We start from the raw sequence: 26015 nt of genomic DNA on the forward strand, positions 1-26015 counted from the left end.
ATTAAGAATTAGTCGCAAGTTATCTACATAATATTGTATGAAATTATGATATGAAAACTATGCAACACTGTAACTAAGATTCCATGTGTTTCCATCCTTCTGTAAGTAGTTATCACTTAAAACTACACCTCTCTTTACTTTTCAATGTTTTTAACTAATTGATTTGCTAGGATATTGAACCGCTGTTTAGACTACAATATCATTCAGATAATATTATTATATACTCCACACTGTTTGTTGGTCAGTGCTGTGAGGTTAGTTGTTTCCCCATTCACACTGTTTATGCTCCGCCAAGCAGCCAGTTTCATATTTCATGTTTAAAAAGTGGTCTCCTTCATCTCATTCTCTGCTAGAAAGAAAAAAAGCAAGTTCTGAAATTGTTGTTTTTTTTTTTTTTTCTCCTTAAGACTGTACCAGAATGACAAAATACTCAAAGACGTACTCTTTTGTATTCAACACTTGATGCACACAATAATGCGACAGGACACGAAATCCTTTTATTGTAAAGCATTACAATATTTTCTTAAATTGCACAATATAAGATGTGAATATAAGGTAGTGTTGCTTCATTTAATTTAACACAAAAACAAACCAGCGCGAAATTACTGTGTATATTCACTAATACTGGCATTTAGTTTCAAACCGGAGTGAAATAGTGAAAGATACTATGTTGGTGTTGTTTCTGCTGAAAAAACAATGAACTGTGAGGAGCATAAAGAAAACTTCATTTACATCAAAGTAAAATCCCTTTAGTTTAATCTGCAATTTTCCATTTTTGGTTCAGCTCTCCCACCTAAATGGAGAAACATTGTTTGTAACACAGAATGAGTATCAGTTAGCTTGAGTGAGGTATAATTTTTTTTAAAGCAATATACCGTATCAACTGAAAAACAGTCAGATACAAAGTGGTAGAGACACACATACAGCCACCATGTTGGTTATTTCCACATGCACAAGTTAATCATTCATTAATTTATCTGTTATTTTCAGGACTGTATTGTCTTTATTTATTTTATTTGTTGTTGCTGTGTGGCACTTACTGTGGATGAGAGCACTTCATCTGGAATATCCGTTCTATATACGTTACTGTACAACTATACATACATTAAGACAAGCGTATGAGCAGTTAGTGAGTACGCGTTAGTGCTGTAACTGCGCTGCTGGCTCTGCGCTGGGTTGGCAGTGTTGGCTCTGAATGTGAGAGATCTGCAGGACCGGCAGGAGCAGCTGAAATGCGTTATGGATGTAGTTGGTGCTATTGGAACCCTGCATACAAAAGAACCATAAACTTTAATTATCATCAACATAATTAAGGATCGGCAATACATGCAGCAGGAGTGTAAAAGGAGGCTAGAGAACAGAGGAACTAGTTGTGATTTGCTCAACGACCCACCACAAATATAGGGGAGGTATGGAATGTAAGAAATCTTTAAAATGCAAATAAAATACTTCAAATCACACTGTTTTACACCAATTTACCTACATGTTTGCAACTTAAGTAGGAATTTTCATGTCTTCTTCATTTAAATGTTAAAACATAACTACGCATGATTCACCCCTTTCTCTATAGACAAATGAAAACTTAATCATCCGATAAGTGTCCTTCACCAGCAGTCATCGTCATGCTGAGATAGCTACATCATCACTCATCAACTCCTTGATTATTATCGTGATTGCTTGAGAAAAATAATCTCACCTCTTGCAGCACACCGTCCACAAACGGATTCAGATCTTCTGCTTTTCTTTGCCCCTGCAAGAGAGACAGAGAAAGTTAATACTCACACTGTCTCCAGTGCTGTGAGTAGGAAATAACAGTGTGGGTGGAAAATACAAGTACAAAGAAGACAACATCACAGATTGATTAAAAACAGGCACACATAACAAATGTGTCCTGCGCAGGTGAGGCCTGATATATCTTGGGGTCTGTCTGTGCTGTTGAGCTCATTTCTGTTCCCACTGAGTCACTGTGTTGCAGTGGCTGACACTATCCTTCATCACAGCTGCACCCACAATAGTTTTCTGCATCTCAATCCACAGCAGAAAACAGCTCCCACTACTTCCACTTGCACTATTTACTTGAAAAATAGATATTTTTTTATTTAGAACCTTTCTTGAAAACTGAAAGATTCCTCTTCAGCGTTAGCCAACTTAGGTTTGAGGTTAAGATCTACAGACAAGTCAGAAAGCTGCAAGCTATTGTAAGACAGATCAACAAAGACAGTTTCTTTTGTTTCTTTTGTTTTTGTCTCTCAAATAAAAAAAAAAACAAACAAAAAAAAAAACACAGACATGCATACAGGATAATGAGGAACAGTCGAGGCACATTTCCACTCTCACATACCCCAACTAGAAGCAGTGTGTCAGAGAACCTTTTGGCCAAACAATCCACCTCCTTACACATGGCACATGTCAACCTGCAATGTAAAGAACATTATCTTTTTCATTATTTTGCTATTATTATAAAACAAAAGCAGTTGTGCTAAATTTTGCCCCTCACACTCACTCTGACACACACACACAGACAGACCTGTTGAGGATTTGTGCCTGGTCTCTGGCTGGTTTTTCCAGCTCTTGACCATGAAGGATGAGCTCTGCCACCTTGTGGAGCTGCTCGATGCTGCGAGCCGTCACCTCTGCCAGACTGCTGACTGATGACAGGTAGACTGCCTGCAGAGGGTGAGATGAAGATGTGCACACAAACAAGCCCATGTGCATAAAATCAAAACAGATGGAGGGGAAGTGGCTGAAATCCAATTTAAAGTGTTAAGTTGACCTCACCTCTGCAGCTCTTGGGTCGTTCTCTTTTACCTCCTCTTCCTCATCTCCCCCCTTCATCTCCTCACCCTCGCTCCTCCTCTCCTGATCATCCTCGCCATCTTTCTTTTTCTCCTCTTCTCTGCTCTCTTCAGGTGAGGCCTGTCCTGGCTTGTCCTGCGTTTCCCTGCCAACTGTCTCCGTAGCGACAGGCTGCTCCACCTTGTTCACCCAATCATGGGCCCTCATTCTAGCCTGAAGATGCATAATTACTACCCATCAGCTATGCATGGTGAGAGATCACCACCCTGATGTATGCTAATCAGATGCATATACATGATTCTATGCTAATGCTGGTTCTGTAAATGTGAATTTGATTATGCTGAGGATCTTCAAAGGAGATAACTTTTATATTACCTCAAGACTGTAGCAGGATGTTAACAAGGCTGCAGCTGTGTGTATGAGTGCATTTCTGTTGATTTTTGGACAGCATTTCACGAAAATGCAAAAAGAAGATGTTCTGCCAATGTTTATTGCTAATGATGTGTGTATTCCTGGAATTATCTTGAGAAGAGAGGCTGTAATTACTTCTGTCGAGCAACTTTAATGGATTAATGGACTAATTGTAACTCAAGTCAATAATTTCACAAATTTCTGTTGAATAGGATGACACCCTGGTTATCTAAAGTATCTACAGAATAAAAGCCATCAGCATTAGAGCAGTTGTTCTGAGACGTTCAGCCGCTGTGTAAAAGAACTGTGAAAAGTTTGCTTCCCTTTCCAAAGGGTTCAATTTCTATGACTTGATGGGACACGTGTGTGTTTTGACGTTTTAAGCTTGCAGTGACTCACACAGAATATCAATAAACATGAGGGTGAAGTTGGTGATTTGCAATAAAAGCAGGGAGTTTAACCTCTGAAATCATTTTTATTTCATGTTGCTAGTTTCTTCAGAGTTGTTCAGGTAACCCTCAGGACTTTTTTCTTTTTTCAAACGACACCTTAGCTCATATCAGGTTTAGAAACGGATTAAAACTCAAGTGACCAATGGAATTTCTATTCCTGACTTTCTTGTTCCAATCAATGAAAATATTGTGGTATGTGCACATTAAAGGTGGAAATATCGCATCTTTTACTTAATAAATTGTTTTTTTGCAGTTTCGTGTGTGTTTGATACCACGTTGATGGTGTGTTGCGTTGATGTTTGCTGTACACTAGTCTACTTCATGAAGTATAGACTGATTCTTTTTTACTAATAATCCCAAAAATTCAACACGTCTTATGACAATTCCTGAAAGACAACCCGGTTACATGCACAGCTGAGCTATGCTTGACCATTCTCCTTTGTCCCGGTATACATGCAGAAGGAGTTATTGACTGAAGTATTTCTGACACCGCTACACTGTGGACTGTGTGAGGAAGCATTCTAGACAATCTGCCACTTCCAACTATCTTTGTGTGAGATAAACATACTTAGAGCATTTGGTATTCAGTTAATGAATTCAGCTGCAGTTATGAAATCCAGATTTTATGAGAGCAGAGTGACAGTCTGGAAATCGTTAAAGCGTCTTACTGTCACATAGTCTTGATGCACTGATTTTCAGTCATAATTTCTGCTGCTTGTTGTCGTTTGACAAAAGAATAAAAAATATGTGCATGAGAGCAGCTTTATTATCATAATATGTACTTATTCTTTCCTGAAAAAATTGAAAAAAGGTGTTACTTTTAGAGCATGTGTAGACAGCCTTGCCCCATCTGAGTCTTGCTATGTGCAGACATGTGGGAGAGATTTGAACATCTGCATTATCTGGATGTGTATGTATAACGATGAGAGCTTTGATTTTGTACAATATTTACATGCACAGCAAAAGTCTTACATAATCACTGAAGTCGTTTTGGGTTTGTTTTTTTTGTTAGTCAAGTAAATGTGTTCACTATATGTATGTGTGTGTTTTGTATTATTGAGCTTATGTGTGTCCGTGTGTGTCACCTTGTTGAGTTTGTCTGGTGTTGCAGCAACATGGAGCTCAAACAGCAGCTCGGTAAGAACACTTACAAACTCCTCACCGTCAGCAGCTGAGAAAAAAAACAAAACATACAAACGCTGTCATGTCAGCAGACAGAAATTTCCACAGCACGTGTTACAGCTCCTACATGTTACATGCAGCTTCACACCAGATTCCATTTCCCCCATGCTGAGATCATAATGACAATATTCTTGTTCACTTTCATCTGAGAGATAATTCTTGTTTGCATGCCAAATTAATCCCACCATTTGCATCAACATTATATTTAGAGCTGACACACATGCAGATTCAGCGTCTCGATCTGTTTTCTGTTGTGGTGCGAATTCGTCGGTGGCCCCTGAGCACTGACACCGGATCAGGCACCTTGTTCAACCCCTTCAGGTGTCTGCTCTGAACTGTGCACAACCGTGACGTTGCCTGAAGGTGCCTGAACGTCACACATGTTAGACCTTTAAAACATAAAGTGACGTGAGGCTGGTGAGATATGATGAAGCTAAAAGTTGCCACCATCTTGACACAGTTTCTCTGGGGCAGAAATCTTTCCTCTAACCAATACGGATGATAAGGAACATGGTACGCTTTGATGCTGATTTCAAGAAGGATTTTGAGCTGTTTGGGGCTTTTGCAAAAAGAAAAAATAATCAGTGTATACTTTGTACTTCAATAAAACAGAAACAATTCTGTCATTTTTGTGAGAGGCTGGATTTTCTGATTCCAACACAAGAAAATTGTCAACTTTTAGTTCAGATAGAAACATTTCGGTATAAAACTGATGGGGGCGAAGCAGTTGCTGTGTTCTAGGACATGATTGACTATGTTGCGAGTTGGGCCTGTTTTTTTTTTTTTAATAAACATTTTACTGGCGCAACAGAAATGGTGAATATTGCTGACAACTGGACAGTGTCAAATTACAACAGTCCACTGAAACCATTGTACAGAACATGGCCAGTTTCAGAGAAAACAACAAATTAAATCTGGGGGGATGGGGTGTTACAAGAGACCACAATGCTTCGCTATGTCAAGGTTTGCTCAACCTCGTACAGCACAAACGGTGGTTGAAATATTCACTATTTTGTCATGCTTCCCAATATACTGATCAGCCACAATTTTAAACCTGCCACACGTCAGACATTGTCTTTGTCTGCTGGAGGAGGCAGGCGCTGACAGGGACTCCCAGCAGAAGGTGCTTGTTTATTTACCGTAGGTGGGTGGTATGTGTCAATGAATGCTAGAACCCAAGGTTTCAAGCACAGTATTGTCATGTGATGAAATGAATAGTTTATTTACCCGTCAGTACAGCTTTGATGCTGCGGCAGATTGGTGTAATCACAATATGATGTTAGGGCAGGGTTTTGCAATACTGCAATTTCCTATTTTAGGAGAGACTATTACTGAAAAAGTCTGGGGAGGATTTTTTCAACAATGGCCGCGTTTCCCTTCTTAGCAAATCTGGGAATTGCGGCCAATATCAACAATACATTTCTGCTATTTCAACTAAATGGGTTAAAACTTCCCTAAGTCATGATAAGTCCCCCAAACAGGAAAGGCAGGCTGAAAAACTTCATCATGAGTCAGAGGATTGTTCCACTGACCGCACCCTGAAGTACACCTGAGCAAAAACAGACTCTTCATCATATGCCCCAAAAAAGTTAAAACCCAGGCTCAGGTCCATGTGACTCTACTCTCAGCATGTGCCACCGAATCTGCCAAAGGCCACCTGATCCTGGGTCAGTGCTCGGGGACAGCCGACACGTCCAGCTGGTCCGGGTCACTCACATAAGGGGATAGAACAGTGTATTTGGGAACTTAGATCACCATTATCCTTCGTCTGTCCTCCGTCTTCCTTTCCTTCCTCCTCTTCTTCGTGCTGTTTGATGAAAATCTCTTTGATGAATATCAGCTCCTTCTTCACCTCCTCCTGCTCTTCTTCTGCCAGGGAGGAGAGGAAGGCTTGGACCTGAGAGTGGACACGTGGTCATGTGCACACTGTATATAAACACACTGTCTCATTGAGAAATCTTGTATGCTCCAGAGACTTGCGCTTTTACCTTCACTTCACTCTCATTGGACAAGATCTCCAGGGCCTCGAGGTGCGACAAGCCCTGGTAGTCATCAAAAAGAATGCCGTAGTGAGCTGTGGGCGCGCTGATTGGCTGGTTACTCAGACGTGCCCGCTCTCTCTCCTTAGCTTCCTTTAGCATCTGAAATTTTTTTTTAAAAATCGCAGCATTCCATCAGTACAACATCAGCACCAAGCGGTCAGAAGCAGAGAAATGACAGGCTGCAGATTTTTCAGCAGAGGGGAGACACATTGGTATTGTGGGAGTGTATGTGAATGCACATCCGCATGCCTGACTCAGTGAAGCCGTCTTCTGCATCAGGGTCTTGGTCTTTTTGAAGCCCGGGTCACTTTCAGCAAGCACAGTCATGGTCTTCTTTCCAATGAACTCCAAAGCATCTAGACCTCCACTGATCACTGACTTACCCTTTGAGGCAGAGAAAGGCAAATTATGGAGGTTTAAAGACAGAAAGGACGACAGAGGAATCATGAAAAGAAATGAAAATCAGAATAAAGTCTAAATCTTTACTGGTGAAGTTGTCAAATATACTGCAAAAGCAACCAAGACACAGCAAAAAGTTCAAAATTTCGAATTCTGAGTCAGCATTTCAAAGAACCTTTTCAAAATATTTACTAGAAAGTTTTTGAAATCTAGAAATTTCACTGTTTATTTGATAAACTTGGACTTTTGTCAGAGATTGACCAAACAAATATTGACAGGAAACTTTTATCCATTCTTCAAGCAACCAATAACTCGACTGGAAAGAAGAAGAAATAAGAAAAATATAATATTAATCACATATTAGGTACAGTATAATACACTTTTCATGCTTTCATCGATATATATCTGTAACAGATTTACGGGTGGCTTTACATTTAAAAACTGCAGTTCAGTTTGGTGTCACATGAAGCATCTGTGCTATTCTGGACATTTGAAAACTAATACAACGCAGAAATAAATGTTTTGCATCCTGTTTATGTGTTATTTGATGTAAACAAAACTGCTCTGGTTCCGAGTCGTAACAAGCATTTCACTTTTGGATTTATGTCTTCCAGCAGTTCATTGTGGTGTGTGGCGTCACAGCGCCACACGTAATCACACAACACAGGTTGTGCTCAATACAACGTCAGCCATTGTTTCTCAAAAGTGAATTTCTAAATGTTACTGAAGACTTTGCAGTGTGTGTGTGTGTGTGTGTGTGTGTGTTTACTCACAGTGTTCTGCACAGCGTGTGTGATTGTTGAGAACATCCCTCTGCTTGGTGCTGCCACAGCAGCATGTGAAGATGGCGATTCACCCAAACTGGACAGGTCGGCATCTTCACCTTCACCTCCTCCCTCTCGCTTCTCCTCTGCTCCCTCCTCCTCTTCTTGTGCCTCCTCTCCCACTGAGGTCTTGTGGAGACGGAGAGCCTCTCCCGCCTTCACCTTAACGGAGGTGAGGCTCTGCCCTGCACACAGATGCAAAGTTAAAGATTTACAGCCGTGATGAGGGTTTGTGTGTAAGGGATAGATTACGCTCAGTTATGCTTGTCATAAGAAAAAAGTGTAAAGTTGCTCCAAATGAACAAGCATGAAGGCAGAGTGCGAAACACGATACTTAAAGGTGTGCTTGTTCCGTTTAGCAACACTGAGTTTAGAATGAGTAAATCCATACTTTAAGAATGAATCTTCACTCGTGTTTACAGGAGAAACTCTAACCCTGACTCGTTACAAATTTCTGTGAAACTGTTGAACTGCCAGTTTCTGGAAGCCACGGAAATAGTTGCAAGCAGATTGCACGCAAAGGCAGGAGCGAAAGGAAAGAAAGAAAGTGAATGAGGGAATAGAAAATGAGCAGCAGGATATCAACACACAGGACGTACCAACTGAGGAGCTGGCGCTGCTCAGAAGAGATTTTCCCCATGAACTCCAACCTCCCCAGCCTTTTTCTTTCTGCTGGAGTGACATATTAGTTAGAAAACAGAAGTTTCGCATGTATGTTTGCTATGTGTAAATGATGCGTTTGGTCGATCAAAATGTTCAAATGCAAAAGAAAACTAACCATCAAAATCTTCTGAATCTCCACGCATTTGTTATACTTATATGTTCATTTCAATACAGATTCCATTTGTCCCTTGACTGAACTCTCAACTAACAAAAACAAAGGTTTCAAATATGCACAAATGAGAAAGTGGAACTACTTGTTTTGGGCATTTTTGATGGAAAATAATCAAGCTGTTGAATCTAAAAAATGTTCAGTCATTAAAACTGGCACAGCACATTACTTCAAGTGTTGTACGTCAGAGAGGATTTACAAGTTGTAATACTAAATGGTGGATGTACTCGGTATACCACTGGTTTACAGATACGCTGAGCTCAATACACTGCAATGTATTAACAGACTGAATGTCTGTTAAACTGAAATCAATTTATAGTTGCAGGATATAAAATGTGCTTGTCAATTGGAAAGTCAAGTAAAGAACCATCTTCAGAGGAAACAGGAGCTCTTCAACAGAAAGAGAGAACACAGAGAGCGCCTAAAAAAAATAGGGAATAGCAGCAAGTTCCCAAAGGTGCAGAACAATGTAGGATTTCCTTGAAAAAAAATTATAAAAAACTGCTGCTATTTTACATCAAATATTTATTTTTCTCTTTACTGCACTGAGCTCTTTATTCACAAACAAAACCCGTCACATTTAAAAGGATTGTCCCTTTGCAAAAACTTGCATTATGTGTCAGAAACTTAAGCCGCAAACCTCCACATCTTCCTCCGCAGCCTCTGCATCTGGCTCCAGACTCACTGGTTGGTCACATTCAATCAGCTGGCCCTCAGCGGGTGGCTCGGGATGGCCCTCGGCTGTGTCGTCTTTGTCCTCTGCAGCAGTGTCCTCTACTGCGGCCTCCTCGTTGGATTGTGGAAGGTCGAAACTCTCAGGGACTAGAGGAGGCTGCAGTGGAGCCGATGTGGTTGCGAGGGCAGATGGGACATCCTGACAGGGGCCGGGGTTGGTGTGGGATGGCTCCTCAGATGGAGGCGTGGTGTCCGTGCAGGGCTCTGCAGCACAGGGAGCAGCCTGGGACATGGTGATCTGTAAAAGCACGAATATTTGTAAGCGGAGTGAACACCAATCTGTGCTTCTTTTAGAAATGTCTCTTTGTGAATGTCTTTAGCATCCAATTAAAATATCAAAACATAAACAATAATAAAACACCTAATATTTATCGAAGACAGAACCTGATGAACAAATAATGCCCCAAATGCAAAACTCTAAAATAACTTCTCAGACCTTTGCATCTTATCTCAAATTTAGACTCAAAGTCCAGAAATATGGATTTATACTCATGGTTTTGCTGTTGAAATTCTACCGCTGCTCTGAAATGCATTTCAGGAACAACTCCGCCATCTTGTGGCTAGTTGCTGTACATGCACTCCTATGATTTTCACCCAGTGTTTTCATCCAAAGTTTGTTTTGCTGCCAGCAAAAAGTAATTTAAAAACCGATACCTGTATTTTCGATAAACAGCGCAATATGGTTAAAAAAAAAGGTAAAAAAAAAAAAGAAAGAAAGAAAAAAAGACAGCTTGACTATTGATTTTAAACCAGAAAATCACTACAAGAGCCAGCGAACCAACAAAATAACTTCAAAACAATAAACATTAATGATCACGAGCAAAGACGACACCACTTACAATGTTGCACTTAAAATATAAAATGTCCTGGCATATTGAAAAAATGCGACTGCATATCAAACTAAAGCGGTTCCTAAACCGCTACAATTACATTAATACCGTTATCAATATAAACGTTTATCAAACATACTTCTGTTTCTTTTGCCATATTTTTTAAACATTACCGCAGCACGACGACTTACAGGATAACGTCAGGCAGACTGCTAACAAACACTATTGTTAAACTTTATGTCAACGCCAATGCAAGTTATTTTTTATTTTATTTTAACGACTACCGCAAGCGCACTTTAGCAATTCAGTTGATTATTTCACTCGTAAGAGCTTTTTTTAGACGCACGTTTTCCTGCTTCAGTTCATACTGCCAAAGGATATTCATAAAGCTCAAAAGACAGATATGTTTTACAGAAAGTGACGGTGCAGCTCACCCGTTTGGTGCCAGCCGGTGGCTCCTCTTCCGCCCCGCCACGTCGGCAGGCAGGTCACTGACAGCGCCAGAGAGTAACGGCTGTCAAGATGGTTCACTAACCCGGAAGCAGCAGCTTGTAAGATAAGCCGTTTGGGTTTTACACTTAAGCTAACACTGAAGAGACCAGAGAGGTTGCAAAATTAAACGGAAAGGTCTATTGCTAAGGCATTATACTCTACAATAAGAATAAAGTTTCAGTAGCATTATTTGTACGTAAATTAAAAAGTTTATTTCAGGGAAACAATATTTTTTTTGTCACGATAACCGAAAGAAGAATGTTTGGGGGAAAAACGGTGACGACGTCAAACGCCGCGGCTCGTTGGTCTAGGGGTATGATTCTCGCTTAGGGTGCGAGAGGTCCCGGGTTCAAATCCCGGACGAGCCCTCCTTTTGAGTACTATCTCGTCTTCGACTAAATTTCCATCGATCTTTATCATCTGCTGCATTTGAATAAGCAGATGTACAATGAAGCAAAGAAACAAAAAAAATATGTGATCAGCCTACATCGCTATCCTGTACAAAACATGGCTAAAGCTTGAATCCATGTCATTTCAAAACTCAGTGGAAAGTTTGTGTGTTTTTGTGTGTGTGTGTATCAAATCAATGAAGCATGCCAAGATCATAGATTTATGACTAGGACTGTATGATTATAACATTATAACTACTAATTATCCATACAATGATATAATAACAAATTCAAGAACACACAAAATTTTACACACAACAATCCATTCTGCAAATGTTACCAATAAGTTTATTGAGTGGTAGGAATATTCGGTTTAAAAATACAATGATAGACCTGTACAATTATATGTTCACAGCTTAACACGTTCCCTTTGACAAGCCAACGTTTAAGATTAAAAAAAGAAAGGATTTATTACAGACAGAAACTGAAGAAATGCTTAATAGAGTATCGAAATCATGCTTAATAAAAACCTTTTATTGCCATTTCACTTTAATAATCATTTGTAATATATAACAACTTGCATGTGCAGTGATACAAAAACATATACAAGCAAAACTGCAAAGAGTATTGAGGGGCAAATGCAGATCAGTTGAACTGCTACATTCGTTATGTGTGTTCACATGTGGACAAATGGGCGGAATTACATTTCTGGAAATTGACAAACCAGGACACCTACTGAAGGTTTCTGATCAATCCGACTACTACATCTATGAGCAGAAAAAAAATGATGCTATTTAAAATATTTGGCTTTTTGAATGATATTCAGTATAGTCTTGATGTATACAAATATTTATATATATATACATACATATATATATACATAGATAAAGTGCCCATTTGGTGGTGTACAAAGACGCTCTTTACACTAGTTTTCTCCCCAGGTGGTGTAAAAAAAGTGTGCTCTAAGATCATGGTTGCATTTAACAGCAGGACATATGCTACTGCATTGACCTATGATCAGAATTCTAGAAGAATATTGAAAATTACTTTCAAAACATGTTCTGAAAGGTGGGCCTGAACACAACACAACTGCTCCTAAAATGTAGACGTTTAAGAGCAAATTTCCCTGCTTTGCATTCTTTTTCTATATAAAAGTGTCACATGATAAAAGGTGTCACATCACAAACCAAAAGAGTTCATATATATATATATATGTATATATATATATATATATATATATATAAAAAACTGTTATATGACATAAGATAATATATATTTTTTCTACCCTTTAACCAACTGAGTGGTGTCTTTTCCTCACTCATGTAATAATGCCCCTGTGCAGCAACTTTCACATTTCTGTATGAAAACATTGATGAACACTTCACTCTGACAATGAACGAGACCCACAGTCCCCTTTTTTCTACACCCGAAAGCACACAAGACCAAGGCTGAGCTGCTTTTAATAAGTGCACCTGCTCTGCTGTGTATGTAGGTCCGAAAGAAAGCAAGAATTAGCTACCTGTCATCACTTCATGATGTAAGCTTGTAGAGGCAGGTGAGGTGTGTGGTGTTTTGATGTGGCAGCCCATGAAGGAGGCGTTAGCGCTAGCGTTATGTCACAGGTTGGACTGATGAAGAAAACTAAAGCTGAAGAATGTATGACACAATGCACAGCTGGTGTGATATGATACATTCTGTAAAGTTTCACATTTTATTGGCCGAGCTACTAAATAACATGCATATGTAAGTGTGTGTGGAATTTCTGCTCAAACGCATGAAAAGACGTGAGGTCTGATGGGTGCTGCTCTCAGACCAGCTGGGACGCTGCAGCCGATCTTTAAAAAGTACTTGGACCTTCCACAGCTGATCAGAAATCTGATACAGAGACCACATTTTCTTTTGCATTTTTAAATTGAGTTGAGCAGAGAGCGGCAAGATGACACCAGCTCCTACTCAGGATAGTGAGGTGAAAGGGTAAAAACGTGCACCCTGAGGAACATTTCCCCACTCCCAGTCCGAGTCCATGGTGTAAGACCAGCTATTCTAACAGCATCAAGTCAAGGTGGTACAGTCCAACGATCAACCCAGCAAAGAGTTTCTTTCAAGTTGCGCGATGGCTGGTCACACCAGAAGGTGGCGTTTCTTGTGCAAAGCCAGGTGGTCAGAGCGGGAGAAGCTGCGTTCACAGTCGGGACACTCGAACGGCTTGTGACCCGTGTGCTTGCGGTAGTGTCTCGTCAGTTCGTCTGAGCGAGCAAACTTCCACGTGCAGCCTTCCCAATTGCACTTGTAGGGCTTCTCCCCTGCACAAAGAGGAAATAAGACTTTTGTAAAAGAAGATCAAAATGTTGATGAAAAACATAGACACGTGTTTTGGGGCAGCCTCTCTTTTTTTCGTGCGGTCTCTCACCGGTGTGCGTCCTGCGATGTGCTTTCAGGTGGGAGCTTTTGGTGTAGACTTTGTTGCAGCCAGAGAAGTCACAGCGGTGAATTCGCCGCTTCTTCAGAGAGTCTGGAGAGTCGGGGGGGAGAGGATGCCTTGAGCCTGTGCGAACTATTACAGATGGGTTGTTACACCTAAAATAGACACAGAAAGGAAAAACAGGTCAACTCGTGTTGCTTCATCTGTCTTTATCTGGTGTGGCCACCTGAGGGCGCCATATATCCCTTTCACTCTGTTGAAACATAAAACAAGTTTAATTTGGCTGGAAGCTATTCTCCTGTGCAATAACAACTTCTGCCAGTCAGGAAGTTGAAAAACCCCTCCCGCTTTTTTCCAGTTTGCCACGCCTTTGCTTTGTCCTGTCACCTCTGTCATTTCTGTGCAGTGGTGTGTGCCCGAATGCTTTATGTGAGTAAATGAAGCTGCTCTGTACGAAATATGATGTTCAAGTCAACCAGACCATGTCAGAATAGAGAAAAGAGTGTACAGAAAGTAGAGATAAGTTGATAAGAAAAAAGTAAAAAGTGGTGTTTTTCTTTTATCATATCCTGTGTGTGCGTGTGAGTGTTTGCATCTAAGTGGCAGTTGAGAGCAGGTGTCAAGTGTTGAAATTTGAATCAATTCCACATAAAAGGATGTGCAGAAATTCCCCTGCAACACACACACTTAAATATATGCCGGCCAACCCATCATTATCAAACACACGGCACCCCTGACCTGTTTAGTGTTTGGTTACAATGTGCGATATACAACATGCGAGTGTTTTGAGAGAGGTGGTGCTGACAGATAAAGTTACGCCCACTTGTTTTTTTATTAAGGGTCCCCTCTTATTTCACTGTTGGCACAGTGACAAGAGAGGCTTGTGAAGGCATTCAACCTAGAAACAACAGAAAAAAGGATGGGGTTGGATTCTTACACACACACAATAAATGGGTGAGAACCAACTGCCAGAGCATGACTATTAAATGTGTAACCAACCTGCAATTATTTTACAGAGGAAAAGCCTTTATTTTGCAGAAGATGAAATACTTGCACACAAAACAGCGAAGATGCCAGGGAAGGAGAGGAGGAGGAAGGGAGGAAGAGGGGAGTTGAAGAGAAAAAGTTGGACAACAGAGGAAGCGCCAAAGCGAGGAGAGAGCAAAAGGTGGAAGGATCATGATGGCTCACTTGAACTTGCAGCATTTCCACGAGGTCTAAGTGAATGTGAGGCAAAAAACTTCTACTATTCTACTAGAAAATGAGAGAATAAAAGACACCACAGAGGAGCGACAGACTGACACATCGTGTACAGCATGCACAGCATATGCTGTGTTACGTTTCATGTTTCATGTGCTGTATCCTGAGGGTGTTTTTTTTTTTGTTCCTTTTCTAACAGAAAACACACCAATATGTGAACAAATGTCAATGCGTTTTGGGCACTTTCTGAATTTATTTGACAGTATACTGCAAGAGCTAACAGGAAATCTGTGATCCTCACTCCTGAGCACACAAGCCGACATATTGAACACTGGAAAGTAAATGCCAACCCACTTCCCAGGTGACTGGCAAAAATGGCCAATCATCATTTCAACAAGACTAAGAGGTGTCAGTTAGGCTGTAGAAACAGAACTTCATTTCATGGCTCAAGTCAAAGGCATCAGAGTTACAGTGCAGTGCGAGTGTCCTGAAGATCAGATCTGCTCTTTGACCATATTTATTGATGATTTTACATCAATGTTGATTTGGGTTGAGATACAAATGAAACAAGTAGATAGAAGCTGTTCTCTTCCCCACATAACCCGACTACAACTGTGTGGACAGAATTAGACAAGATAAGCTGTTTAGGATTTGACTAATTTATTTACTTATTTTTTTCCCCAGAGCAGAACCAACATATAAAAACTGCATTGATCTATTGTTTGTAGCACAACTCCTACATCAGTCTCTCTAGAAAGTTAAAAAACGAGACCCAGCCCTAATTCTGGGACTGCACCTGCCTTGGAAAAAAAAGTCCTCGACAGGGAAAGAGCTGAAACAGCGTCTCTGACCAACACTTCCAAATACAGGTAAAGGGGAAGCACTGCAGCACACTATGAAACTCGACTTTTTGTGTGTTTCGGTGTGTTACTTACTCGTACTCCTGTGGTATCATGATGACTGATGATTTCACCTCATGGCTGCCGTTGAGGTCATGAGCGAGTTCAGAGTGAGTTTCCGTTTTGATAGACTTGTGCAGGTCATGGGCATCACCTCGCAGCTCGAGGGGCTTCGCGGAATGAACTGAGAAAATACAAGACAATAAAGGATTTATTTACACGAGCACTCGTCAACGCTTTTACATGCACAATATAGGCTTTGTGATTTCTTTTGGCGCCACCATTTTGGACCAGTCCACATTTGGATGTCAACGTTAATAATTGTATTTTTCTGGTTTTTATTCTATTTGAAAAGTCCTTCAAAGAATGGCCACTGCACCCTGAAAAAAGTTATATAAGTTTTCAAGGGAGTCCGTCTCTGTTAAAGGTTGACGATTTGGAGACCTGTGCGGTTCTTTGTGACCTTTAACAGATAAACGTTTTCCCTGTAACACAAAATCTGCTGATGCCATGTTGATTAAGCTCAAGTTATACTTCAAAGAGCCCATACCATACCAGTTTAAAAGTTCATAATTGTATGTAATGGCACTGGGTTTTTTTTCAGTCTGAAACGCTTCGTTTTTGTTTCTGCGTCTTTAAGGCTTCCCTCCCCAAACGGCCCAGTTTACCCTGACTGGTCAAATGATTGGCGAAAAATGAAGAAGACTTTTATTCTTTGTTTGGTGCAATTGTACGACTAGGCATTATTCAAATGTGATGTTCCATGGTGATGTAGATAAATATCGGCGAAAGGCCTGGATTCCATACAGCGGTGTCTTTGCAATTCCTTTACTTGCACAAAAAATAGAACATAACATATTCTATTCCTCATTAAGTGTATAAACCAATTCTGTAAACATGTCTCACTTGATTTGGGCTCTCTGCTTCGATGATGGTTGTCCTCACTGGTGACAGGTGGGCTCACTATTATGGGCTGGTGCAGGTGTAGAGGCGATTGGTAGAGAACAGGCAGAGGCAGCATGACTGGAGACACCATGACTCCTGAGCCTGAGCTGATCAGGGGAGCCACCATGGTGGTGTAAGGTAGGGACGAAGTGGGCGGCGAGAGGGCGTGGGCAGGCGGGGAGTGCAGCCGAGAGTGTGAAGGCGGGGAGCGAGGGGAGGCGCGGCTCGCCGAACTGTAGGGGGATGATGGGGAGCTAGGAGGGGAGGAGGAAGAAATGGAACAAGAGGAGGACGAGGGGCGCCTGTTGACTGATAGGTCCACAGGCTCCATCTGGGTCTGTGTGGGGTTGCTGGGGGTGTGAGACTGGGGGAAGGCTTGCATGTGCATTCGGTAGAGGGGAGCAGGATGGGGGAAGATCACTCCGTATGGCTCTGGGGTTCTCACTAAGGAAGAGTGGAATGACTGTGAGAAGTAGAAAGAGAGGATACAGAAGACGGAAGCAGTGAAGGGAGACAAAAGAGCAGAGAGTTAGACATTTCCGTTCTGCCTTGAAAACATCAAAACATGTTTCTGCCACACAAACAACTACAGCTAGCCAAAAACATAAACAGTCCGTTTAGGAGCAGGTAACCGTTATGTTTCAGAGTACAGAGTGTGTGCGTTCATTAGCCTGCTGCCTGGCAGTGTATGCACCATTGTATGCAAATGTCCACTGTACAGCAGCCTGTTTGTCCAGGAAGAGTAGGAATGTGGGAACCAGTCTGTCTAGACACGTAACAGGAGTGTGTGAAGCTGTTTTCATCTGTGTGTATATGTGTTCGTGTATGTTGGGGGGGGGGGGGGGGGGGGGGGGGGGGGGGCATCACAAACATGTTCTGGCATGTAGGGAGCACACAAAAACTAAGTCATAAGTGCACATGCCTTACCGTCTCCATATCTGTTTTCAGCGGATAATCATACATCAGCATGGCTGCACAGGCCAGGCTCCTACAAAAACAAACAGACACAGGCATCAGCACACACATGTACTACACAACACAAGATTCAGCTCACTCTGTTAAGTCAGTCAGCACACTTTTGAAGGGTAATAGAAACACCAATAGTAATCTGTGTTTGTGATAGGATTTTCTTTGCCACAGCCTCCACCACACTCCTCCTTATTGAGGTTACCATGTCTCAGTGTCTACGGTTCCTTCCCCCTTCAGCTCCTGCATATTCAAAATACATCCCTCCCTGTGTGCCAGTGTCGAAATGTCCCCACAGCCAGTATATTGCAAAATGCAGATGCATTTCCCTGTTTCTGATAGGCTTTATCAGCACAGTGTAAACTTGTTTGGCAAGGGCTTGGAGGAAGCATGCTTTCATTTATGTAAACTCCTGCATCCCGGCTTTTAATAAAAGAGCCATTACAACATTGTAGAAATACAATACAAGTATTATCAGCTAAATATACATGAAGCAATGAAGGAAAAATAAGTAGTTCTGTAGATAATGAACCTCTGTTACGATTAAGTGTTTCTCAACTTCGGGATCGTGCCCCTACAGCAGGTCACAAGATAAATCTGAGAGGGTCATAAGATGATTAATGAGGCCAGCACAGAAGAGAAACATTTGATAACTGTGGAAGGGTTTTCTCAGGCTTTACTCTCATCTTTGTCTTTTTTTTTTCCCCTTTATTTTTTTTATTGCATTCTGAGTAGCACAACAAGGAATCTCAATAACACACTGCTTCTCTTTAGGGCTCCAAAGGTGGGAAAGGTGGGATTTATAGTCCTAGTAGTGCTGAAACTCAATTTTGAAGGCTATTAAAGAATAAGAATAAATATGTAATTCCCCCATGTAATGTACAGCTCCCCTACACGAACACATCGTGTTGCCTCCGCTGCCTTACTTTGAAGGCAAATCAGCAGATTTGTTGTCTCTATAAAAGAAAGCTGCTTTGTTTGAAACTGACTAACTAACGTATCTTTGTTCGTTCACCATACAATTGTAAAATGTGTCAAATCCAAACTGTGGTCATGACTGTCTTCTAAAGGCAGCTTTACTCGCCTGTCTCCTCGAGCTTCATAGTAATTTTGCAAACATAAAGTTAGCTTATTTTCGTGAGAGTTCGCCACAGTGTGTACTGCCTATCTGTGCACTGTGCACCGTGTTTACATATAAATATGGTTTTGGATACCTGGATATGTAACACATACATTTCTGCTGGAGAGTTATTGACATCGACACTATTAGAAAATACTTGACACAGAAAATGCAACATACAACTTTAGGATGCATCGTTTTTTAGTCTACTTCTAGTTCCAGTGATGATGTGCCTGGAAAGTTCACAGTTTCATTGGCAAGATAGTGAAACCTCACATATCCCATCTCAAGCCTGCAGCTTGCCACCAACTGAGACCTGTCAAGTATTTGGATAAAAGGGTGTGAGGTTTCAAAGATATTTCCAGTTACCTTGGCTTTGAATGGCCAGGTGCAGTTGGGTTGACTGCTTGAGCCTAAGTGAGAGCTTTTACAAGTGTCACTGTGTGTGTGTGTGTTTGTTCACTGGAGCATAAAGGCAACATGAACTGTCAAAGAATTTACCCCGAGGGAGTCTGTGTGCGTCCATGTTTGTGTGTGACCTGATTAAAGTCCACAGTCTGGAGACAAGTTAGCCTTTAATTATTAACAAATGCGCAAGAGCACAAGCCATCACGCCCTCACGCTCACATACGGGAATGCAGACACACACAGGGTCCAGATGGAGGGCAGACCAATTGGAGAGCAGGATGGTCACTGGCTGGGTCAGGAAGGGTGTGAATGTGAGGGCTGAAGCCTCACCCTTTGCCAGGCACCAAAGAAACAAAGAGTCTTTGGTCAGGTGGGAACTTCGTTTGTCTGTATGCGCATTCAAGATGGTGTGTTTTCTAATCCAGGTTTGAATGGTATTGCAGTTCAACTCGAGGTCAAGTGATTGTCCTATTGTGGCTGTGAATCATACACGGAGCTGACAAAATGAGCAAGTATGAAGCACAAACAGATCCTGGTACAGGAAAAGGTCAAAGGAAGCAGTTTACAGGTACTTTCCATACAAAAACAAGCCATTCTAAATGTCCTAAAGCCTGTTTCAGGTGTGAAAACCCATATCTTTTGTTGGGAGTTCCCAAAACTTGCATGCATACTCTGCTCCTATTTTCACACACAAACGCACACATGCACACAAAAAGTTAAAAGTTGTTCAGCAAAACTTCTTCTGTCTGACTACCAACAGTCCAAATCGATCTGATTTTTAATTAACACTTTAATTTAAGTCCACTATTCAACTTTAATGTTTGATAAACATTTTATGACTAAAAGCAGTGCATATTTAAGTGTTTTATTAAAATGTTTGGTACACCTCCTGTGTCTTGTGACTGTAACTGATATAACAATTAAGAAATTCACATTCAGTAAGTTAAAATGTCCTTAAAGCTGCTTGAAAAATAAATAAATCACACAGTATCATATAAACCGTGCGATAGAGGTCTGCATGCTGCTTATACAATCTAACAGGGCGACTTAACATAAAGTTTTACCATGTATGAGGTTAAAATGAGATAAAAGGAGAATTTTAGGGAGAAACAAGCATTTGACTCTCTCTCTTATCTTAAAAAATGGATTGCACTAATAGCTGGCAGTTGAACTTTTGTCAGTACACAAACTAATTCAATTTTGCCAATTATCAGCTAAAAGGTAGCTTCTGCTTTCAAATGCAGTCCTGAACTCAGGCTCCATCTTCAGGCAAGGAAAGTAATTGCCTCTGAAGTATTGAAAACTGCAGCAAACACTATATACAGGGGTGTGTGTGTGTGTGCATGTGTGTGAGAACAACTGTTTTTTTTTTTTGGCTGTGGATGGCGACGTCACTATTTCTCAACTTCTCTCTAATCAGGAAATAAAATAAGGTGTGGGATACAAAGTACTACAAATTTACTCAGAAATGACTGATGCCAAGCCTTCTTGAAACTCTGGAATACACTAAGTGGCAATTATCTTTTGACTTCAGAGTGAGATAGCCAGAGGCACCTGGACTGTTACACGTGTTTACCTCCATGAGCCTGTATGCTCAGGTACACTCGGGTGCTGAGAAAAAACTTTTGGAATGTTGCTTATCGTATTTCATCTCTCACAAAAACGTGAATAACTGCCCATGGCCCTCAGCTCAGGTTTAATTCCTCAAAAGAGGATTCCCATAAGTTCACCTGTCGTTCACGAGGCCCGCTTGCACGAAGCTGAAATGGATTTTGGTCATTTGAGACACCGGAGCAAGTCATTTATGATTTTGTGCGCTAACTGCTCATCAGTGTTTTACGCAAATGAAATTTGCGACAATGGTGAGATTTGCATCACAGAGCCGCAGCAGAAGATAATGCTATTTCTAATCTGTTCTGCACACATGGAAGTGGAGAGAGAAGGGCTATTGTGTGCATAAAATTCAAACAAGCTGAGATGAACAGCATCTTCCACCCTGATTTAAAGGTTTCAGCCAATACGAGGGAATCTGCAGGGTTTTTTTGGTTTTTTTTTGTGTGTGTGCGTTTATAGAGGAAACTATTAATATTCATGTTATATCAGCTGGGTGAGATGATTCCAGCTCGAGTTGAATTTCTCCTCTGACAGACTCCTGGCAGGCAACAACCTCTCCCACAAAAACAAAAATCAGGCAGCTGTTTCACCTCCTTCTCATCAGAGCATTTCCAGGTACAACCCCCGGACCGTGAGGTAAAGGAACCAGTGTTTGTTGCACATATATGCCATTAAGAAGTCTTACTTTGGTTGCCGAGTATTTTTCTCCTTGAGCACCACTGGGTGTGTGTGTTTGTGCATGTCTGCAAATATTGTCCTTCTAGGTCAGTAGAGCTACTGTGTACTCAACCCCAACCCACTCAGCAAACACTTCCTACATCCCTCTGTCTCCTTCTCTCTCCACCATCGGCCTCCAGATCTTCTCCTACACCCCCTCTTCACTCGCTCCACAGCAATCACTCATGTCTCCACTCACTGTATTTATCTGAGCCACACAGCACCCCACACTCTTCTTCTTCTCTCCCTCACTATGAATGATATAAAACAACATGACTGAAGGGGAAAATATTGTGGCTTGGAGTCCCTGGCTACCGATTCGCTGAGTTTCTGCTAGCTCAACAGAATACACACACTAAATCACTAACGGCCTAAATTATTACACACACACACTCATACGCACACATGCTCTAATGGCAACAGGCTGGAGATGATGAGATCACCAGAGACCAGAAACCTCCAGACAACAGCTCTGTCCAAGAACATGCCGAAACACACAAGCACACACACACACCCACACACACACTCTTGAAGTCTACAGTTTCCTGCTTCTGACTCTAACTTTTCTTTTCTTTACTTTACAGCCGCTTTTTTTCTTGTCAGTCTCACCTCATGTCAGTATTGTGCTGCTTTATGTCACGACTGTCGTTTTGACCCAATATTGCCCAACTTCAAAAGCAATGCTGAAGGCAAAAATTGCTTCACAGCTTGTGGTGCAGAACTTTATGTACTCCCAGCAGCTTGACTTACACTTTAAATTTAGTCCTAATTAAGGATCCTAATAGTGTGACTCATCCAGGTGGCAAGCTAATATTCCAAAGTTTGAATTTTTGTGAGCTCTGTTCCAGTGTTTTATTGCTCCACACTTCTTTTGTTGTCCGTTACTCACACAAATGTGCTCATTCTTTAAAGCTTGCAACCCTAACAGCTTCCTAATTTCAACCCCTTACCTCACCTCTTGCTCCTGGAACCCCTAAAAACATATGCTCTGCTGACTCTTCTCACTGTAAGGCCCCTGCTTAAGCCCCCTATCCTCTTCTTTTGGCTTCCCGTTTCTTCATTTGAGCTGCCTAGGGCACTCCTTGGTTCCCCAAATGCACGCATACACCTACACTTATACACACACATGTACAGACACATTGCCCCTCTCAGCTCCTCTCTAGAAGAGTGTGAGGCTTCAGGCCTGCAGACCTCAGGGGAAGCCAGAGGGGGCCATCAGCAGGGGAGAGGAAATAAGATCCATCATCTCACACACACACACACACACACACACACACGCACGCACACGCATAAGTGTATACACACATTTTAACACCGGATTTGTTAAACACTGACAAAGGCAAACACTTGTGCACACACCTCGAGTCGAACTTGTCAAAGAGAGCAGCGTTTTGAGGCTTTCCAGACAACTGAGGACAGAGGGAAGGAGAGAGCTCCGCCAGAGAGGAGAAAGAGGGAGAGAAGCGGAAGCCCCGAGAGTTCAGTCCGACTGTTATTATTTCCACACTGCGTGATGGGTCAGGGGGTGTAAAGGAGAGGAGGAGAAGGAGGAAGAGGAGAATGAAGCCAAATGGGGGGTGCTGCTGCTGGGGGCCTGTGGTTTCCTGTCTGACCCCCTCCCCACCACCACACACTGCACCACCCCTCCTGAAGAATGAGAGGAGGAGGGAATGGAAGGAGAGGGAGGGCAAAAAAAAAAAACCCAGCCGCCGTGACCAAACTATGTCAAAATGGAAGTGGAAACAACAAGGCAGAGACAGAAACGGGGAAGAAAATGAAGTGGGTTTCGACCAAAATATGACAAAACTTCAATGAACCTCACACACATGAGGGGGGGGCAGGAGATAGTCCCAGTGGCTCAATCCGGCGGTTTTAATGCTGTAACAAACACACACAACTGTGCCTGTGTGCACATGCTTAAGTGTGAATCTGTGTGTGTGTGCCGGCACGTATTAAGTTGTGTAACTACTCATAGTATTTTAGGTTTATGGCTGTCTGTGGAGCAGAGTGTCCTCTTTCCTTAACTTCTCATGGAGAATCAGCAACTATTCAGCATCCAAGAGTTTAATGTTTAGCCCTAATGTTCCCTTGGACATGCCCTTTGAGCAGCGTGTGTGTGTGTGTGTGTGTGTGTGTGTACACACACAGTTGTGCGCATTTTGTTCCACCAGATAACATCAGCATGTTGATTCAGGAAAGGAGGCGTAGGGATGGGTGGAGTATTTGGGGCGTGTGGGTGTGTGTTTGTGCTGCTCTAATGTTGGACAAATAAATAAGAAATCTGTTTAGAAAAAGAAAAAAAGACTGGCAACTCATCTGTTTCTTTTATGTTTCTTGAGTGAGACAAAAGAATGGACTTTAAACAAAGAGGAAAGCAGGGAGAGATGTTGCCCTCATTCCACCCATCTACCCCCCACATCCCTCTCTCCTCCCTTCTTTCTCCTCCTCCCCTCTTTCTCCGGCTCTAAACAGGATAAGGGCTTCATATGCCAAGTGGAATGTGTGACGCAAGCCTCAGCCTTGAAACAAAGCACAGGAAACAGGGAGAGACAGAGACAGAGAAACCCACACACACGTAGGGAAAGAGACGAGTACTGCAAAAGATGCAGTGAGACGAGAGGACAGAAAGAAAAGCTCAGGTGTGACCAAGCGCTTGAATCTGTCACTCACACTGTCTTATGCTCACACACACACACACACACACTTGGCACACACACTTGGCACACATTATCTCTGCTTTGTGTAGCTCTGCGTGTGTGTGATCATCTTCCACTCTCGCACCACTGCTCGATACCGCATCACCATCAGACTTTATGGATCAATGCCTCAAAAGACCAAAATGATCATTTCACTATTTAGTCTAACAAAAACTGGCAACTATATACTTTTCCAACTTTTCAAAAGTAAAATCTTAAAAATTCAAAATGGGTATTGGATAGGAAGAAACTCAGAGATGTCCTCTCTGGCTTACCGGAATTCTGATGCACCCCCCCCCCCCCCCCCAACTCTTTCTGTCCTTTAGACACATATTATTATTATTATTATACAAATTATAATAAAATCTACATCAAAATAAGGAATAAATGCCACACTCATAGGTCTCTAAATGGTAAATGTTCTGTCAAAAAAATGAAAAATCAAACAAAGCCACATCTGTGTTAATTAATGACAACATATTGTCACCGAGCTCGGAACCTTAAAAAGATTAGTGTCGCTGCGGACTAATGGTCGGGTTACATAAGTTATCAGGAGGCGTTAAGACCATTAGTTATCAAGTCAATGGCTATTTAAAAAACAGACGCCTATTTAAGTCTATTTTAAAGCGCAATTGGCTGGAATGAGCCGATGAAAGACACTGCAGACAAATCATCAAGATAACACAAAATCTACACACAAGCCGGCTGATCGCACAGAACTGGATCCTACTGCCCCGTTCGCCTGTTCTAATACAATAAAACAAAATACAACCACTTGTAACTTCTTAAAGAACACGCTGTGAGCACATCCGATAGGAAGTAAGTGTCCACTGCAGGGACATCACAGTCAGACTTACTTCTCAGAAGAGGCACACAGTCAGAGCCTGCAGGAAAGACGGTGGTTTCACAGCTGCCTTGCTGAACGGCACAGGATCCCTCTGAGGGACAAACTCAATTAGGCGACTCCGCTGAAAAGGTGACGCAGGCGACGCTCGGCTCTCCGCGGTGTCACTGACATCAAGGCTCAGAGAAAACAGCCGCCCGGTGATCGATGGCTCCACAAAACTTCCTCAAGTTACGAAACTCCTCCGTCAGTGTGTAAGTTTCACCGTGTGATAGTTTGTGTGTGAGCGCTTCTCCGACAGTCGTTTAGAGACTACTGCTGCTGCTGTCACATGATCCGCTGTCTGCGCTCCTCATGGGGTCGGACCGCTGGGCGGGACCTGGGTGGAGTGGTCCAGCCCGTGTGCTTGGGTGTGTGTTGCAATTTTAAATTCAAGTTTGGAGTGGACAGCTAGCAGGAACTGCAGAAGTGTAATTTTAGTAAGACGGTTGCTCAGCCTAAGCGCCAAAACAAATGAGCAGAAGCCAAAGTGAGACGCATCCTAACCTGAAGTAGAAATATTCACAGCCTACAAAGGTCTGACATAAGGTAAAAGAAACCAGCGCAAGAATTCTGCTAGTAATAGAAATCCATGATTATGTCAAATTGAATAAATGTACAAACTGAATCACTCAATCTACATCTACATCTATTTCATATAACCGATCGCACTCTGTACACCTAAATGATTATCTTATGGAATGTTATAGAACTGACAATTTAATCAAACAATAAAATGTTACAAATATATAATCTTATTC

The 26015-nt window shown here is 41.8% G+C and overlaps 2 protein-coding genes and 1 non-coding gene across 5 annotated transcripts; 1 reads left to right on the forward strand and 2 right to left on the reverse strand.

Annotated features, from left to right (window-relative positions):
• Positions 1–472: 472 nt before the first annotated feature.
• fam114a1 (family with sequence similarity 114 member A1) lies at positions 473–11000 on the reverse strand. 3 transcript variants are annotated; one of them, XM_072383273.1, is made up of 13 exons: positions 10938–11000; positions 9579–9911; positions 8706–8775; positions 8056–8291; positions 7133–7267; positions 6830–6982; positions 6558–6738; positions 4745–4830; positions 2779–3009; positions 2528–2667; positions 2342–2414; positions 1697–1750; positions 473–1266 (listed from the first exon to the last, which is right to left on the reverse strand). In XM_072383273.1, the coding sequence occupies exons 2-13, from the start codon at positions 9903–9905 to the stop codon at positions 1141–1143; spliced, it is 1812 nt and encodes a 603-aa protein (XP_072239374.1). In that variant the 5' UTR covers positions 9906–9911; positions 10938–11000; the 3' UTR covers positions 473–1140. The 3 variants fall into 3 exon arrangements, with proteins under 3 accessions (XP_072239374.1, XP_072239375.1, XP_072239373.1); XM_072383274.1 differs by having other exon boundaries at positions 6597–6738; positions 8706–8778; XM_072383272.1 differs by having other exon boundaries at positions 8706–8778.
• Positions 11001–11291: 291 nt separating this feature from the next.
• Positions 11292–11363, forward strand: trnap-agg (transfer RNA proline (anticodon AGG)). Its single transcript has one exon. It is a non-coding gene; the product is annotated as a tRNA-Pro (tRNA).
• A 346-nt stretch (positions 11364–11709) lies between these two features.
• On the reverse strand, positions 11710–25505 carry klf3 (Kruppel like factor 3 (basic)). The gene is made up of 6 exons (XM_072383284.1): positions 25229–25505; positions 17778–17838; positions 16812–17313; positions 15942–16089; positions 13795–13961; positions 11710–13687 (listed from the first exon to the last, which is right to left on the reverse strand). Exons 2-6 carry the CDS (start codon positions 17817–17819, stop codon positions 13506–13508), a joined length of 1041 nt encoding a protein of 346 aa, XP_072239385.1. The 5' UTR covers positions 17820–17838; positions 25229–25505; the 3' UTR covers positions 11710–13505.
• Positions 25506–26015: the final 510 nt, after the last annotated feature.

The sequence above is a fragment of the Leuresthes tenuis genome, unplaced genomic scaffold (genome assembly GCF_036924035.1).
Source record: "Leuresthes tenuis unplaced genomic scaffold, fLeuTen1.0.hap1 SCAF_4, whole genome shotgun sequence".
In the NCBI taxonomy this organism is placed as follows: Eukaryota; Metazoa; Chordata; class Actinopteri; order Atheriniformes; family Atherinopsidae; genus Leuresthes; species Leuresthes tenuis.